At 53.7% G+C, this 16,551-nt stretch overlaps 1 protein-coding gene across 4 annotated transcripts in view; it reads right to left on the reverse strand.

Annotated features, from left to right (window-relative positions):
* The window catches only part of BRD9 (bromodomain containing 9), a 28,529-nt gene extending 12,018 nt beyond the window's left edge, over window positions 1-16,511 (reverse strand). The window contains exons 1-12 of one of the 4 annotated variants that reach the window (XM_012501705.2): window positions 16,301-16,511; window positions 15,397-15,611; window positions 14,905-15,037; window positions 13,345-13,405; window positions 12,778-12,922; window positions 11,126-11,236; window positions 10,364-10,539; window positions 7,696-7,828; window positions 5,376-5,451; window positions 4,055-4,150; window positions 2,618-2,750; window positions 339-450 (exon numbers count right to left, since the gene is read on the reverse strand). In XM_012501705.2, the coding sequence (XP_012357159.1) occupies window positions 339-450; window positions 2,618-2,750; window positions 4,055-4,150; window positions 5,376-5,451; window positions 7,696-7,828; window positions 10,364-10,539; window positions 11,126-11,236; window positions 12,778-12,922; window positions 13,345-13,405; window positions 14,905-15,037; window positions 15,397-15,611; window positions 16,301-16,352 (1,443 nt within the window). In that variant the 5' untranslated portion in view covers window positions 16,353-16,511. Of the gene's footprint in view, window positions 1-338; window positions 451-2,617; window positions 2,751-4,054; window positions 4,151-5,375; window positions 5,452-7,695; window positions 7,829-10,363; window positions 10,540-11,125; window positions 11,237-12,777; window positions 12,923-13,344; window positions 13,406-14,904; window positions 15,038-15,396; window positions 15,612-16,300 lie in introns of those variants that run through there. The other 3 variants (XM_030813881.1, XM_004088187.3, XM_030813882.1) reach the window with 3 other exon arrangements.
* Window positions 16,512-16,551: the final 40 nt, after the last annotated feature.

Consider the following 16,551-nt stretch of genomic DNA (forward strand, 5'->3'; position numbering starts at 1 on the left):
CTTTCAGATAAGCCAATGCTGAGAGATCACTGTCAGTAAATCTGAACTACAGGAAATATTTTTTAGAATTCTTCAGGATGAAGGGAAGTGACAGAGATGAGAGATGAAGATGAGAATAGGGAGTTACGAGTGCGCTGGGAGTGGTGAGCACACAGTCATGGTCTCCGGGGGACACCTGCCCATGCAGAGAAGCACGCAGATCCTGACGAGGAGCCGGCAGCAGAGTCCCTGCGACAGCTCCTCATCCCCGAGAGCCTGGCCAAGCTGCAGGCTCTTCCCACCAGCAGCACCCCAAGGGCAACTGCCCCCACCCCCCCGCCGGTGCGAGTGCAGCCCACCTGCTTCAGCTGGAAGAGCGTCCTGGAGTGGTCTCCACCTGTGATCTGGTCCAGGAGGTCGTCCACCACTTTCTTGCTGTAGCTCCCAGCATCCTTCACAAACTCCTGCAGGCTAGAGGGGCCGCGGGAGAAGGCGTGCTGAAAGGCATGCTGTGTGCTCCATGCCAAGCCCTTCCCGCCTGGCCCTCGAGGTGGCCCTGATCACAGAAGCCTGCCATGCCAGCACAGCTCCTCAGTCCCCGTGACCCTCCCACAGCGGGTATTTTGGAGGGAGTGGCTGATAGTTTTCATTAGATTTTCAAAGTGGTCCATGACCCAAAAAGGTTAAAAAGATCTCTGGGCGGGAGGGGGAGAACAGCATGAATACACACGCACACATTCTAGAAACACACGTGTGCTGTGTTATCATCTGTAAAAGGATACTCCTATCTTTCCACTCGTTACGCGTTTAAAAACACAAGTGGGTGTGGATGGAAGCAACTGGTAGGCAGCGCCTGCCGGTAAGGAAGAGGTGCATGGGGCAGGGGTGGGCCGACACGTCCAAGGCATTCCTTTTAGTACCATCCTGATTCTTGGCCATATAAATCAAACAGCTTAAAAAGTAAAATATAATACAATCTAAAAAGTAGGCCAGGAACAAAAATGTGTAGTCTTAGAATCAAAGCGCCAAGCAAGGGCCTCAGAAGGGCTCCCTAGACTCCGAAGACCTTCGCAGAGAGGAACAAGGATGGCTGCTGGTCAGAAGCTGAACCACGGTCACAGGAGGCAACAAGGAGACTCCATGTCTTTGTTAAAACACCCACAGCCCAGGACAGGCCAAGCTCAGCACTCGCAGTGTGCACGGGAGAAGCACTCAAGGGCAGAGGATCTGGGTGTCTGTGTGCTGAGGCTGGCATGGGACCACATAGCCTCATGCCAGGCCCTAGGAGATGTGCTTCTGAGTGTTGCCCCTGCAGCCGCGAGGCAGGCGGGGTCGGAATGATCTTTCTTCACAGCAACATGGAACCTGATGCGTTCTAGGAACAGACAGTTGGGGAAGGCAGGGGGTGTGCACAGTCCGCTGATGATGTGCCACATGGACAACAGGTGACTGATGTCCTGAAGGAACCACGAGCCGTGGACAGGGGAGCCGACTGCGGACAGGATGGCACCAGGGGAGCTGCGGCCTTGGCCCAGGCTGGGCAGAGGCCCCACAGCAGGGGTGAGGTGAGGGCTGGTGGGAGGGCGGGGAGCAAACAACTCTTTAATTTCTGACTTACGATGCCATTGTCTCCTACTAGAATTTCCTCTTCATTTTCCACATTTACTTCCTTTTTTTGCTACAAAAATCAGGGTCAGGTTTTCACTTATTTTATGAAGCACTAACGGGATTCTTGTTTATTTTTAAAACATATTCTGCATTCTTGTTGGAATAAAATGAAGACCTGATATGTCAAGATGCCATTTCTTAAAGGCTAGCAAAATTAAGTTGCTTTCTCCATTAAAAACTGCCAAAATTTTACAAGACTGACCCACTTTTATTTTGCCACAGAAAACAAAAAACACACACGGCAACATTCTACGGAAAAGCAGGCTACTACATTTGTGATTTTAGTATTATACTTTAGCCTGCCATGGCCTGAACTGTGTCTCCCGCTCAGAGTTCGTAAGTTGAAATCCTGACCCCAGTGCCTCGGAATGTGACTATACTTGGAGCTGGGGCCTTTACGGCCTTTAAGGTCACTGCAGTGACATGAGGCCATTAGGGTGGCCCTGATCCAATATGACCCGGGCCCTTGCAGAATGGTCGGGTCTCCAGGAGAGCTGAGGACACAGACACGCGTAGGACGGCCCCAGGAAGGCACAGGGAGAAGACGGCACCTGCAGGCCCAGGAGAGAGGACTTGGGAGGAACCAGCCCCGCCCACACCTTCATGGCAGACGCCAGCCCCAGGAGTAAGACCCAGTCTGTGGCACTTTGTCACTGCAGCCTGAGCTAGTACGGCCACTTAGGAAACATAATTCAGTATGATCCAGTGAGCTCAACACACCCCCAACCCCTTCACAAGCTACACTCTGATCGCCGCCTTCTTGCAACTCTGACTGAGTTACCCAAATTTCAGGACTGGCCTGTGGCAGACCTGGGTGGATGACTGAAAGCAACAGGAAGGCCCGGGCTGCCATCTGGACGGCTGCGGGATGGCTCTCTCCCCACCCGCACACATGTGGGGCTCCGGGTCCCACACCAGGACGCAGCTCAAGCTGCACAGCAGCCAAGGGCTCCCCGGGGCCGACACTTGCCTCAGCGCACACTGCACGCCTGTCTCATCTCCGTAGGCTGAATAGAGCAGCTCCATCTCGTCTGACTTCAAGTCGCCAAATACTGAATTATTCTGCATTGAAAGTGCAGTAGTGGCACTGGAGAGAAAGGTAACTGTGTGGAAGAGGAGAAAGAGCATCACTGGACTCACTGGAAGGACTCGGTGTGCAGGCCCCACCCCGCTTCTCCAGGGGCTGAGGGACCGCCTGGCTGGCAGCCAGCACCCCAGTCTCGCCTCTCTTGCTCCCTACAAAATTCTCGCTCCTGAGTTTTCCATGTGTAACCAGCAGGGGTGTAACTCAACACCCCTCATTTTCCTTCTGCAGGCCAAAGACCGTAGAGAAATGAGCTCTCTGCAAAAGGGTGAGCTCCACAAGCAAAAGAGCTGTGTGGAGACGTGGGCAGAGGGCACCGTCTGTCACTGTGAAGCATCCCAACCACCACACACCGCAGAGACCACGCCTGCCCAGGGCCAGCTCTCGCTGTGGGGGACACGGGCCAGGTGTACTGTGCGGTGTCCCATAGGGCGTGGAGCAGCACCCCTGGCGTCTCCCCACCAGATGCCAGCAGCACCCCCCACCCCAGTGGGACCATCAACATGTCTCCAGACACTGCCAAACGTCCCCAGGGACAAAAGTGCTGTGGTTGAGAACTGTGTTAGAGGGTGAGAACAAGCAGTGTGTCAAACACAACAAAAAAAGTATCAACAACCACAACAGCCCCAAGAGGAAGAGGGGAGCAGGGGCTGGTGAAGGCAAGTGGTGAAGGCAAGAGGATCCTTTCCCGTGGAGGGCGTCCTTCAACAGGAGACCCAGACCAGGCAGAATTCCAACACCTGGAGCTGGAGGAAAGAACATTCCAGAAACAAGGAAGCTCTTGAGTCAAGGCCATGGTTTGGAGGCAATAGTGAGCTGTCCCATTAGCAGATGGTGTGAGTGGCTGAGGGAGAAAGGCTGGCAGGAGCAGTGTCCATGCAGCTGTCTGCAAGGGAGGGACTCAGCAGAGGTGGAGAAGTGGAGGGTGGGGCCGTGCAGGAGGTCCCAGCAGCAGCGCAGCCAGGAGGCAGCAGTGCAGATGGAGAGGAGAACACACAGACCAGACCCAAGGCCCAGGGGCCACACATTCTGACCCCTGAAGGGATGTTCTGTAATGCGACAGGAACAAAAACACAAGGACCCCAAAACACTGACCAAGGTGAAGTCCAGTGATGCAACCAAGGTGCCCGCTGTGTGTCCCCATCCAACACAAGTTTCGTTCCTGTCACTGTAACTGATCTCAATCTTACTCACGCGAAAATATGAATCCAGGTACAGTGAGGAAACCCTCAAGTAGGAATCAGCAGCATTTGCCATCACCCCACTCAATCCCTGCCACCTTCCCTGCTCCGGCCGGCTCCTGGGATGGGACTATGGATTTACCTTTGTTTCTTCTCTCGTCTTTGAAGCCCAGCGTGGTGAAGCCTGGGAGCAGCTTACTGGAGAGCGAGCTCAAGTCCACCGGGTGGGTCTCCTCCTCTGCAACATGGACATGGCGGGCCATGAGCAGCAGGCGTGACCCCAACGCGGTGCCCCAGTGCAGTGCCATGAGCCCTTTCTCCACATCACAATGGATGTGATTGGTGCGGGTGGGGGGATTTTATAACGATCACCTGAAAACAAATTTGCAAAAGCCAACCACCATTCTCAAAACTAACTGCATTTCAATTTTATTTCTTTATCACCCCAAAGTCAACACAATAAAAAATACTGCATCGTTGGCCACCACACCAGTAATACTTTGAGAACATTTTCAAATGGATCACTCAACAACTCCAAGAAGAAATCTTGTCCTGCGTGCTCTAACAGTGGAACGGTGGCGTGTGCACCTGGAGCGCATGAATCTGACAGCGTGTCTGCCATGCTCAAGTCGCCACCCACACACCACTCATGGGATCAGATCAGGAGTTCCTCAGTTCCCAACCGGTGCCTCGGTCTCAACACTCTCTTAAGCTAAATATGGATCAACAGTCTGTCCTCTTTAGGAAAACAAGCTGAAGATTAAATAGATCAGCCTGTTTCTATCCTTCACACACTGGAGAAAACCACGCTGGCACGTTGGAGTGGGTGAAAGACCAGCAGGCACGCGGGTGAGAGCGAGGGAAGTGGAAATCAAGAGGCAACCTTTGCCGGGCTGCGCGTTCCTCATGTGAGCCCGCGAGTGCGTTTCAAACCCAAGTGAGTCACACTTTCCTTCAAAGGACAAGCCTCTTAATTACTTCCAGGCCAACAAAGCGCCCCTGACGGGCTGGACAGGCCCAGTGTGCACCATCCTTCAACACTGTCCTGGACATAATCATCTAACAGCTCTTCTTTTTCTAAGACTGCTTTCCAGATTCAAGGAGCAGGGAGGGCCAGCACTCCGGTCTTTGCTGAAGAACTGAGCTCGGGATGTGAACCCTTCCCGATGCTAGTGAGGTTTGGCCCTAAAGGCCTCTCACCAGCTTTGCAGGAACGTGGCTTGAGTCCCGCTGCTCCCAAGGACCCCTGACCAAGGTCTGACCAGCACCCCCGCCCCGCGAGATGGCCGTCCACGCCTCCACTCAGCGCACGTGTCACGTCCGGATGCGAGCAGGGTCGGGAAGCCGGGCAGCTTCTCATGCTGCCCCATGGCCAATGGCTCGGCTTTTCATCACAGAACATCAATGGAGGCCCAAAAAAGAGTGTACAGACAGCATAAAGCCAGCCCTGAGTGGGCACCCACCATCAGCGTCCGGCTCGGCCGTGTTGACCACGCTGTAGAGCAGGCTCCCGTCCCCGTTCCTCTTCAGATAGCCCATCTGGAAGGAAGCACTGCCTGAGCGTCTGTCCTCAGGAGGGGCAGCGCAGCACAAATGAAATGAAGGCCAACAAGCAGGGGTTAATGGGGGTGAAAGCACATCTGTCCAAGAACAAACGCCAGAGGGCCCCTCACGGCATTCCCTGGAATTTCAGACTCACCGGCAACAGCAGAGTGCACACAGGTGCAAGGAGAACCTCTTAGGCTCCCCATGGCCCTGCTATAGGGGGTACAGCTGAAACAAAAACCTTCACCCGCAAGTAAACATTTAAAATTGCTCATGAGCCTCGACAAAATGGAATGGTTGGCAGGTCAGCATGGCACTGCCCTGACGGCGGGCAGCTCCGGCTCTCAAGCATGTGCCGACTGGTTTTCATTTAAAAACCCACACCCCAGTTCTGTGTACAGGCCATCAGGAGGATCCAAGAAGAGGAGGCACTGGTGTGTGCTGACTTGGGGGTCAAGGGGAAGGAGGGCTGTCATGCAGGGGTTGGCTGGGTCCAGTGCAAGGGTGATGTCCATGCTGCGGTCAGGGCAGCCACCTGGCCTGAGAAGAGCCAGACGCTGGTGTGGGGGCAGCTCCCCCCCACCGATCCATGCAAAGTATCAGAGCCCACAGGATGGCCAGGGCCCTGGGGAGAGGCGGAAGATCAGGTACAATGGGACACGGATTTGATGCATAGATTAGGAGTCAAGTCCTCACGGCGCAGATACAAAACTGAAAGGGAAGAAGTGGGGGGAACCCACGGGGCAGGAGGGAACTGGAAGTTTCAATGTAAAAAGTTTTCAACCCATGTAAACACAGGTGCCAACAGAATCCTTCTGCACAGTGTCCACGTATGTGGTGCAGGCACACACAACAGGCATTTCCCAGCTCTATCTGCAGAGGGCTTCACCTAGAACCCAGGTCCTGGCTTCTAAACAAGGCTCTCTAGTCAAGAAACCAGGGCTCCTTGGAGAATGTGGCAATTCCAGGGCTGAAGCACAGAGTGCAGAACAAGTCTGTCCAAAAGAACTACAGTGCAAACCACGCAGACCACAACCTCCAGCACACAAGCCACATAAACAACTTCCCAACACATGAGCCACACAGACCACAACTTCCCAACACACGAGCCAAGCAACCGCCCAACACGTGAGCCACACAGACCGCAACCTCCCAACATGCAAGCCACAAAAACCACAACCTCCCAACACATAAGCCACACAGACCACAGCAACTTCCCAACACACGAGCCGTGCAAACCACAAACTCCCAACACGCGAGCCAAGCAACCACCCGTGAGCCACGCAGACCACAACCTCCCAACACATAAGCCACACAGACTACAGCAACTTCCCAACACGCGAGCCACGCAGACCGCAACCTCGCGACACGCGAGCCACGCGCAACCTCGCGACACGCGAGCCACGCAGACCGCAACCTCGTGACACGTGAGCCACACAGACCACTGCAACTTCCCGGCAGGCACAGACAAACAGAAGCGGACACCTCTGAAACGCCCCCACTTCAGCATTCTTTACATCCCATCCCATGTGCCTTTTGAAGACTTAATATGAAAAAAACCCATAAAGTTCAAATTAACATTTTCTACAGACTACATGTTGAGATAACATGTTGGATATAGAGGTGAAATGAAACCTGCCAGGATTAATGTCACCTGCATTGCTCTACTTCTCTTATCAGGGCTGCTAGGAAGACCGAGACTGCAGACAGCCTGTGCTCTGTTTCCACTGGAGACACTGGGTCTAGAACGTCTCCTGCCAGAAAGGAGAGCGTGGTCAGCTGAGTGGGCCCCACCACACAAAGACCATCTGTGGCAGGAGCCACGTGAACACGGTCGGTGGCCTATTATGGACCATCTGTCGGATCCAACACCAGCACCCCCACTGGAATAACAAGGGCAGTGCCTCACGTCAACACCCAGTGACAGAGACAGAAGTCAGCATTCACTCCAAGAGAAAGGATGAGCCTGCAGCAGGGCCTCCATCAAGGAAATGAGGTCAGTGACCACGTGGCCTCCACGATGCGTGAAACACCAGCAGCAGCCCCGCCAGAGGCACCCGGACCCCGACTGAAGAGATCAGCCTTCTGTGTGTCTGATCCGGACCTCCCTTCAGGGCCCCACGCTGACCTCTGGATCCCGGTGGCTGTGCTGGATCACACAGCACCAACCCAGAAGGAGAGGCACACGGAGAGTCTGGGGCCACGCGGCACCCTCTCTCGGTGGCCACAGAGCACTACCTTGCCGCCTGGGAGGAACCGGTTGATCCTGTCCCGAGCTTCGTCAGCCGCGTGCTCCACCAGCGCCAGCACGTGCTCCTCTGCGGTACTGTCCGTCAAGCTGCAGGCATTCCCTTCAGGCTCAAACATGCAGCTGTGAGGTGGGGACAACCAAGTCACCTGGAGGCAGCGTCCCCACCGCACACCTGCTCCCCATGCGTCGGCACCTAACCCAGCTTCTACTGACCCTGCCCTCAGACACAGAGCTGGCAGAGCACACTTAACTCCTTTTAGGTCTCAAAGCATCCCTTTTCACCCTAACCAAATAACAAATTAAGACGCTTTTATTAAAATAAAGAGTAAACGTAAGCCAAGTAGACAGACTCTCTGTTTTTCAACGCAGTGAAAACTGTTAAAGTGCTTTAGCAACAAGAGCAACAAAATAACAGATGCCCACACTGGTTAGTCATTAAAGGCCCCATCAGAAAAGTGACTGGAAAAGCCCCCGTGACTACACAGGGTTCACAGCAAGGCAGGATAGGTGGGGCTGCTCGAGTGAGGTCTGGTGCTGCTGGGCTGGGTGGAGAGCAGCCCCCTCTGCTGTGGCCACTGGGTGGCACAAAGAACACACAAGGAAGTCAGCAAGTGGCCCCAGGTTCCACCTGAAGCAGTTCTCCAACAGCTGAGGGGCACAGACTGTAGCACCCAAGGAGTGTGGAAGGTTCTAGAAGCATGCGAATGGGCTCCTTCCCACCCTGGGCACTTGCCTGGGCGTGGGTCTGAATGGCCTAGGGCCAGGTGCAGGCCCAGGACAAGCCCTACCCGTGAGAGTGGCCCTGCCCTTGCCTGACCTACAGTGAGAATGGCCTGGCCTTGCCTGACCTACAGTGACAACCTGGCAACCCTGCACAGGAGTCAGAGCCCCATGAGCTCCGCAGGGAGGGGCTCCACTCAGGCACCTGCGTGAGCCCATTACCAATGCACATGACACTAGGTGAAGGTGAGTGCCGGAGCTCGGCACGCTCTGCTGCTTGCAGACTGACAGCTGGGGATTCATCTAAAGGGCCTGGGTCCCACAGGCAAGGGTGGAGCCGCAGCACCAGAAACACCCAAAACCAACCGGGGGTGGGTCTGCCAGGACACAACCCCACCGCAGCTGAGCATGCTGACCAACACCAACTTCAATTCCCCCTCAATGCTCAGCCACCATGAGGCGGCAAAGGGCGGCCACGAAACCCCTACCCCTGAAGGCCAGCAGTGCACTCGAGTCGGGGGCTGAGGCTGCACACAGCCACCAGCCAACCACGCAGTGAGTGTTCGCGCGGCAGCGGGGTGGGAAACGCAATGCACGTGGGGAGACCGCCTTAGGAGACTGTCGTCCGTTGCCAAGCAACACACTCTGGCCGCGCAGAGCACCCTCTGTCTCCTAAGCCAAGGCTGCAGGACCTGAGGGGCTGGTCTCAAGACCACTCCCCCTTTTGACTGTTGGAGGGAGCTGCTCAGAGCAGAAGCACCGAGCCCAGCACTGCTGCCGCCCCACCTGTTAAATCCATGCGAGTCCCATACACACTGTGAGAAGGAAACAAACAAGGGAGGGCCGTGACCATCAAATTGCCTCAAAGACGTTCAGTACCAACTCCAGACGGTCCCTGACTTCCCACAAGACGGCACAAAAGCAATAGGCTTCAGCAGAAACCATCCTTCAAATCTGATCTGTCCCCAGGCTGGCAACAGGCCACAGTCCTCTCAGGATACTAGGAAGACCACGAGCCACAGTGCTGTCAGACACACGGCCATGAGGGTGGATGTCCCGAGACTGTGCTCTCTGGGGCCTGCACTCAGCAAGTGACACGTGATGAAGCAGGCTCTGTGCCAGGCGCTTCTGCCCGCTGCAGGCTATGGTAAGTGCTCTTGGTGCCTCTAAGGCCCCTGGCGATACTCTCGCTTTGTTTGGTCCTATCAGGCAGCCGTCTCACATAGGTGGAGTAGCGTCTAGAGGAATGACGTGTGATACAGACTTTGATACAATCTCAATGCTCAGCCACCATGACAAAGAGGCCCCATTAAAACCACTCTGGGGTTTAGAAAAAAAGGAAGAAGGTTCTCTGAAGGACCAGCCAAGTCAGCTGCTCCCTGTGGGAGGGAGCAGAGCTACAGGGAGCTGTGGCCTGCAGTCCTCACCTGCTTCCCCCGCAGCATCCACACCTTCCTGACCATGGGCCTGCACCTGCTCCACTCCAGGGTCTACACAGACCAGTTCAGGAGTGTGCATCTGCCCCACAGCAAGAAAGAAGCCCGCTGCCAATGCTGGCTGCCCAAAGTCGGCCCACTTGTGCGGCACAGTCTGGGACAAGGGCACAGCCTTGGCTGCCGGCAGGCACTGTGCAGGGGAGGGAGGGGCCGATGATCTTAACAAATGGTGTGTGGAGACAGACCACCAGTCAGTAGAAGTTGGGGGCAGGGGTGACGGGACAGGCTTGGGTACCACACCTGGGTCAGAGAGTGCAGGTGGCCGGTGGGCAGGAGGGGCTGTCTGGCCACACTCCTCCTGCCAGAATAAGCTACACCAAGGACGTCTAAGTGACATGACATCCGTTCTCTCACTCACTCACTCCTCCCCTACAAGGCACCTGCTTTCCTGGCTGTGGTGCTCAACTCCAAAAGCAAATGCGGTTTCCAGAGCCTTTACCTGATAACTTCTCTACTCGGCTTTTTGGATTTCTTGGCAGTTTCTACTTGTACTGGTACAACTTCAGGGACAGGTTCTTCAACAGCTGTATCTTCATTGCCCAAAAGAGCTGCCTGCTGAGAAAAATCCATGTCCTGCATAAACGACATGCTGCGCTTCAAAGCTAACAGCCGCTCCTAGAATCAGAAAGGACAGAGCAGCAGGGATTTACCTTTCCCTCACAGCCAGGGTGCCGTGACGATGGGATGGGATGGGGATGGTCACAGCCTCACCTGGCCTAAGAGCTAACTTTCCACGGCGGAGCAGCGGGAGGTGGTTGTGGGGGCTTGACCCACTGCCAGAGCACGGCAGGTGCCGCACCTCCCCTTTACCTTCACCTACGTGGGACGCATGCAGCCTGGCTCACGGCACAGATCTGGGAAGCCACTCAGGATGGCCAAGGAAGACAAGGATGTCCCGCCTGGATTCAGTGAGGCAGCCACGCAAAACAAGCCTGCAATGCTGGCTGCCATCCAGCAAGACTGACACCCAGGCTTAAGATCAAGAGATGCGGAACTTTCCACCAACCCTAAATGAGACGTTACAGCTAGGTCATGAGCAGAGAGGGCGGCCGGGGATGTCTACCCTAGAGCAAAGGGGGCAACACCATGAGGGTGGCGGGTGGATGGAGCATGTGTTCACTGTGAGGCTCCCTTCGGGCACAAGCGACGGGGGGCAGAGCCCCTGCTTTCCGTAGCTCGCTGCTGCCAGTGAGTTTCTTACTTTGCTCATCATCTTAAAGCCTGCGTGAAGGATCTTCTTCGCCAACTTGTAGTACACGGTATCTGGCCTATTGTATGTCATTGCATTATCACACATCAGTTTGAAATCTGCCTGAAAAGAAAACAGGAAAGACTTACCAAGTTTGAAATGCCACAGACAACAGCAAAGCTCTAGATGACTATCAAGAGACCAAAAGGAAAAAGCTACAATCGAGCAGAAAACAATTCAACTGGGCTCTCTGATCTAGAAATAACGCTTAAGAACTTAGAGTAAGTTTTCTTAGTTGCACGTTGGTCTTGCATGAAAAATACTACAACGAAGCTGGCCAAGCCTGTAACTTCTTTCTAAGCATCACATACAAATGCTGTGTGAGGAAAAAGGAGCATTTCCTGCATTTCTCCAGAACATAAATAGGAACAAGAAGCAACGATCTGATTCGTTCAAGTGAAAGTCGAGGGATAAAGGCAGGTGCGCGGCACAGTGATATCCTCTATCTCTAGAATTTCTCCACAGAATAGAATTTAAAATTCTGTCACCAAATGGTTCTCTCAAACTATTAGAAAAAGACTTTGCCCCCCAAAAGGACAGCCTTATTTCATAATTTATGGTAAAAATATGGAAACATCAGTATTTTATTATCATAACCAGTTTCCTCAGCACAGGCCTCTCAAAGGTGAGTACCAGCGTCAGGCTGGAGCATGACCTCAGAGGCCAGCCACCCTGAGAATGTGCCGTCTGGACCCTCTCCAAGTCCCAGTTCCAGAGCCAGCAGCCCCAGGGCCCGGCCCAAGGCTGTGGAGCCCCTCCCCTGAAGACTCCACCGCGGACACTCCACAGAGTGAATGCTGCTCCCCTTCTCACTTTGTTGCTAGGAATGGCCAGACTGGGGCCTGGAGCAGGGAATACAGAGGGCTTTCGGGCATGGAGTGCTCTCAACATCTGCCCTCAGGTGCTGCCTGATCCTCTCATCAAGTTTCCTTTTCTCCCACTCTCCTTTAAGTCTGTTCTGTTGTGTTTCTGTGAGTCAGCAAACCCTTCAGTCAACGTAAAATAAATAAAAATAGAAAAGTCAAGCTTTCCCCAGAGGAATGGAACCTAAGAGAGAAATCTAATGCCCTTCTAAACTATACTAATGCTGATTTTATCAATCATCTGTTTTGCTTTCTTCCCCTGGGTTGCAAAACCAATGAGCAATCGCTAATTCTCATAGCCAGTAGCAAGAAACAGAGTTAAGTGCAAAGTACTCAGGAGACAGAAAAACTTACTATGCTAAAAAAACTAAATGCTCAATTAGTATAAGACAAAACTAAGAATTAAAAAGTATGTTTTTAAAAATGTCTAGTCTCAAGCCGTGCCACACCAGACACCTCATTGCTTGAAACAACATGTCCTATTTACGCCAGCGCAGTAACTTAGAAAGAAAAGAAACAGACTTTTAACAGCGTGCAACCTGACCTAGTTTCTAGACCAAAGCAGAGAAAATGTTCACGACCAATCATTTCCTTAATGCTGTGTCTGTAAAACATCACCCAAACACAGAAACACCTGTGAAAGCTCAAAAACTAGAAATGACCTAAGGTGAATGAAGTCTTCACAAGACATAAATACACAGAACTATGCCACGATTACTTCGGGCAATGGAAGTAACTTACCTTAAATTCCGTAACTGATTTGTATTCATTAGCTACAATTTTGTCTTTCATGGTGCCAAAATCCATGGGATGTTTTATTATCATTGAATATCCAGGAGCAATTGCATCCGTGACAGGAAAAGCAAAAAATCCATGGGGATCTTTTCTGAAAGCAAAGACATCTTAAAGTGGAAAAATCTAGATTTCTAAATGATACAAAATCTCTTACAATCCAAAAATTGGATACAACTGACCAAATTTTGTTTCTTAAAAATAAAAAAAATACCAGCATCTTTTAATTTATTGATAGGTATTTCAGATGTAATAAAAATTCCCCCAACGCAGCCTGGTGGCCGTCAATGTCCCAGCTCTAGCCTTGACTTCCCTCACCCTACTCTGACTTCAGAGTGAGCCACTAATGAGTCATGAACTCTTCCTGCCCACCCCGAAGTGGACTGGGAGTCACCAAGAGAAGGTGCAGGGTGTGTTTCACAGCTGACGAGGCTGGGGTGGGGAACAAGGCCTCAGAAAAGATAGATGACACCACACACCCCCAGACACTAGCTCTTCAGAAACGCCCAGGTTTACCTCTGGAGCTGGCGGAGGAAGTGTTCCAGGAGTTGCTGAATGGGTGTGCTCTCATTTTCGGCTGACAATTTAAGGAAAAAAACAATTGAATACAAAGACTTTGGTATCCCTTCATTAGCGAGCTCCAAGTTCACAGTATCTGTCTGGTGTCTCACAGCATTTTAAGTTCCACCGAGAACTGGGGATATAAAGATACATCCGACTCAGCCTTGGCTCCCACGAAGCTCAGCCAGGTGGAAAGGGCACCCCCAACAGCAGGAGTCATAAAAACCTCTTATAATAACCGGTAGCCCTTACATCAACAATAGGTGGTGATCACTTATCAATGTTTTCAGCTCATACCACTACTCTAGACAAGGAATGAAGGACGGAACAAAAGCTCTGGACATAAAGGTTGATCCTGAATTCACCGATTATTATTTCACTTGAGGTCCCTTAAAATTCAACAAAAAGTAAATAAATGGCTGGCGTGGTGGTGCGTGACTGTAGTCCCAGCAACTTGGGAGGCTGAGGTGGGAGGATCGCTCGAGCCCAGGGTTATCTGAGCCCAGGAGTGAATCATGACACTGCACTCCAGCCTAGGCGACACATCAAGACCATGTTCCAAAAATAAATTAAAAAAAGAAAGTGCCTGAAAAGCCAAATGACCACAGAAGCTCAGAAGACCACCAGCTTTCCAGAACTTTCCTTCAGTGGAGCCAGCAGGGCTCAGACGGTTTCTGATGGCCAAATGATTGCAGCACTGGCCTCCCCATTCCCTGATGTCCCATGTCCCAAAGCCCAGCCATCTAAGTTTCCCTATAATCCAGAGTTGCTGAGAAGAGACACCCCTTGTCTTGGTTACAAATGCCTCATCACTGTGAGTTGTGCACAGGAAGGCTGGGGACAAGGAGAACCCAGGGGGCAAGTCCTTGTCAGCTGGAAATTCTAGCCAAATGCCATCCTTGGCAGATGGTGCCCATGACAGAAATTCTACTGAAGGCCTCCAGCTGCCTTTGTCTCAGCCTATGGTCACTTTCAGCAACTTCAGACCCACCATTTAGGCCTCGAGGTCCCTTCTTCCCAAGGGGAATTACCTGCGTTTTCACTGACATGCATCTCTCTTACCAGTCTGACCCAGGTGGGGCTACTCTTCCAATGCTGTTCTGTTTGGGTGCTAAGTGCAGACAAAACCAAACTTCAAGACTCAGAGCTGGCAAACTTTTTAAATAAAGGCCAGACAAAAAAGTCTAGGCTTTGCGGGTCACATACGATTGGTCTCTGTGGAGATGCCTTTTTGTGTCTTTTTATGAACCCTTAAAAAACATATAAGCCATCCTTAGCTAATAAGTTAAAAAACAAAACTGAAGGGCACCAGTGGTAACTGGCCATGCCTTGCTCTAGACATTCAGAGACACCGGAGGAAACCTCAGATCCAGAGGACACCTGGGATGAGGCCCTGGAAATACCAGCTCTTCTCCCTCCCATGCTTCTCCCCAAAGCAAGAGGACACGGTGCCGACCCCTCATTTACAACGATGAGTTGTGAACACCAGAAGAGTCTCTAAAAGTGCACCCTTGCCTGGCTGTGTCCGGCACGCTCGGACTGGCCGATCTGGGGGCGGCTCCACCTCCACCTTCTTCCCAGGATCAAAGTCGTCAGCCTCTCCCTCCGTGTCACAGTGCTCCCTCTCTCGCTTCCGCTTCTTCTCTTCCTGGGCGGCAGAGTCAAGGGAGTGAGAACGGCGGGAGTAGGTGCGATCCAGACAGGTGTGCCCAATCCCCTCGCAGTTCTCAGGGGAGGGGCAGAGCTAAGGGAAACCCCCTCCGAGATCCTCCTCTTGCCGGGCTCCCTCCTCACAGAGACCCTGGCAGGGTCCACTGAGGAGCAACACACCTACGATCCCGGAACTGAGTCTGCAGGCCTCAGCGGTTTGCGTTTTGCTACCAGCGGAACACCCGCTCCCCTCCTCCAGCCACGCAGGGCGCACTCTGCCTGCGTCCTGGGACCCAGCTCCCCATGGGCTCCTCGTGGGCAGCGTCCAGGCCACCGCCGCTGCCGCTGCTCCTTTACCTTTCGCTTCCTTCTTTCCTCATCGTCCAGATGCTTCTCCTTCTCGGACTTCTTCTTCTTCTTCTTTTTCTTTTCTTTGTGCCTCTCTCGCTCATGGTCTGACCTGTCATCATAGTAACTGGAGTCGTGGCCGGATCCTGAGAGTTCAGTCACTTCACTTCCTCCGACCTTGAGGACTAGCTTCAGGGGCTTCTCCAGGGGCTTGTCGGCATAATCTGCACAGACACAGACCGAGTTCCACCCGCGTGCTCAGGTGCAAACGCCACGCAGCCAGGTGAGACGTGAAGGTGCTAAGAGGGAAAGGCCTCCCTAAGGAGTACAGCGGGGCTGCCAACCAGCAGGGAAAGACGGAAGGGAAGACCACAGTGGCGGCATGTCACTGCCTCCTTGTTCTCCCTTCCCCTCCACAGGGAGCTTCAGGTCCCTTTCCTGTGGGATGTTGTTCACATCACTGGTTCAAGAAGATGGATTAAGAGGGACCTAGAACTCCCTCCTAGAAACCCCCGGCACTTCGGTTCACCCTCGCCTGACTTCCTGCAGGCGCCCGTGCTGCCCGCTGACACCCACAGAGCTGCTGCGGGACCAAGGAAGAGGGAGGGAAAAGCGAGAGAAAGGACAGCCCAGCTTCTCCCTGAGCTCCACACAAAAGCCAGCACAGGTGCTTCCCTCATCTCCAGGACCGGGGTGAGTGGGCTTGCAGCCTCGAGCGCAGAACCCTCTACCAGGAACGCAAGCGCCCACCCAGGACCGCTCACGCGTGCCCGGTTCCCTGCCCGAAATCCCAGAACCTCTCCCTCGTGGCCAGGACCTCGCCCGGTGCCCAGGACCCCCGTCCGCGTGCCCGGAACTCCTCCCCGTGCCCGGGACCCCGCCCGCCGCGCGTCACAAAGCGCCGCCGCCTCACCCTCGTAGGACGAGCGCCACTCGGCCTTGTGCTTCTTGTGCTTCTTGCCCATGACGGCGGCGGCGGCGGGCCACGGGCGGGCGGCGGGCCACGGGCGGGGGCCGGGAGCAGCGGGGACCCTGCCGGACCGTGGCCGCCACCGCCTCCTGGCCCTGGCTGGCCTCCCGCGCTTCGCCGCGCGGTGGTTGCCGAGCCCGCTGGGCTGCGCCGGAAACGGGGCGGAGCGGGGCCGCGGCAGGAAGTGGCCCTGC

Source organism: Nomascus leucogenys, chromosome 6, assembly GCF_006542625.1.
Source record: "Nomascus leucogenys isolate Asia chromosome 6, Asia_NLE_v1, whole genome shotgun sequence".
In the NCBI taxonomy this organism is placed as follows: Eukaryota; Metazoa; Chordata; class Mammalia; order Primates; family Hylobatidae; genus Nomascus; species Nomascus leucogenys.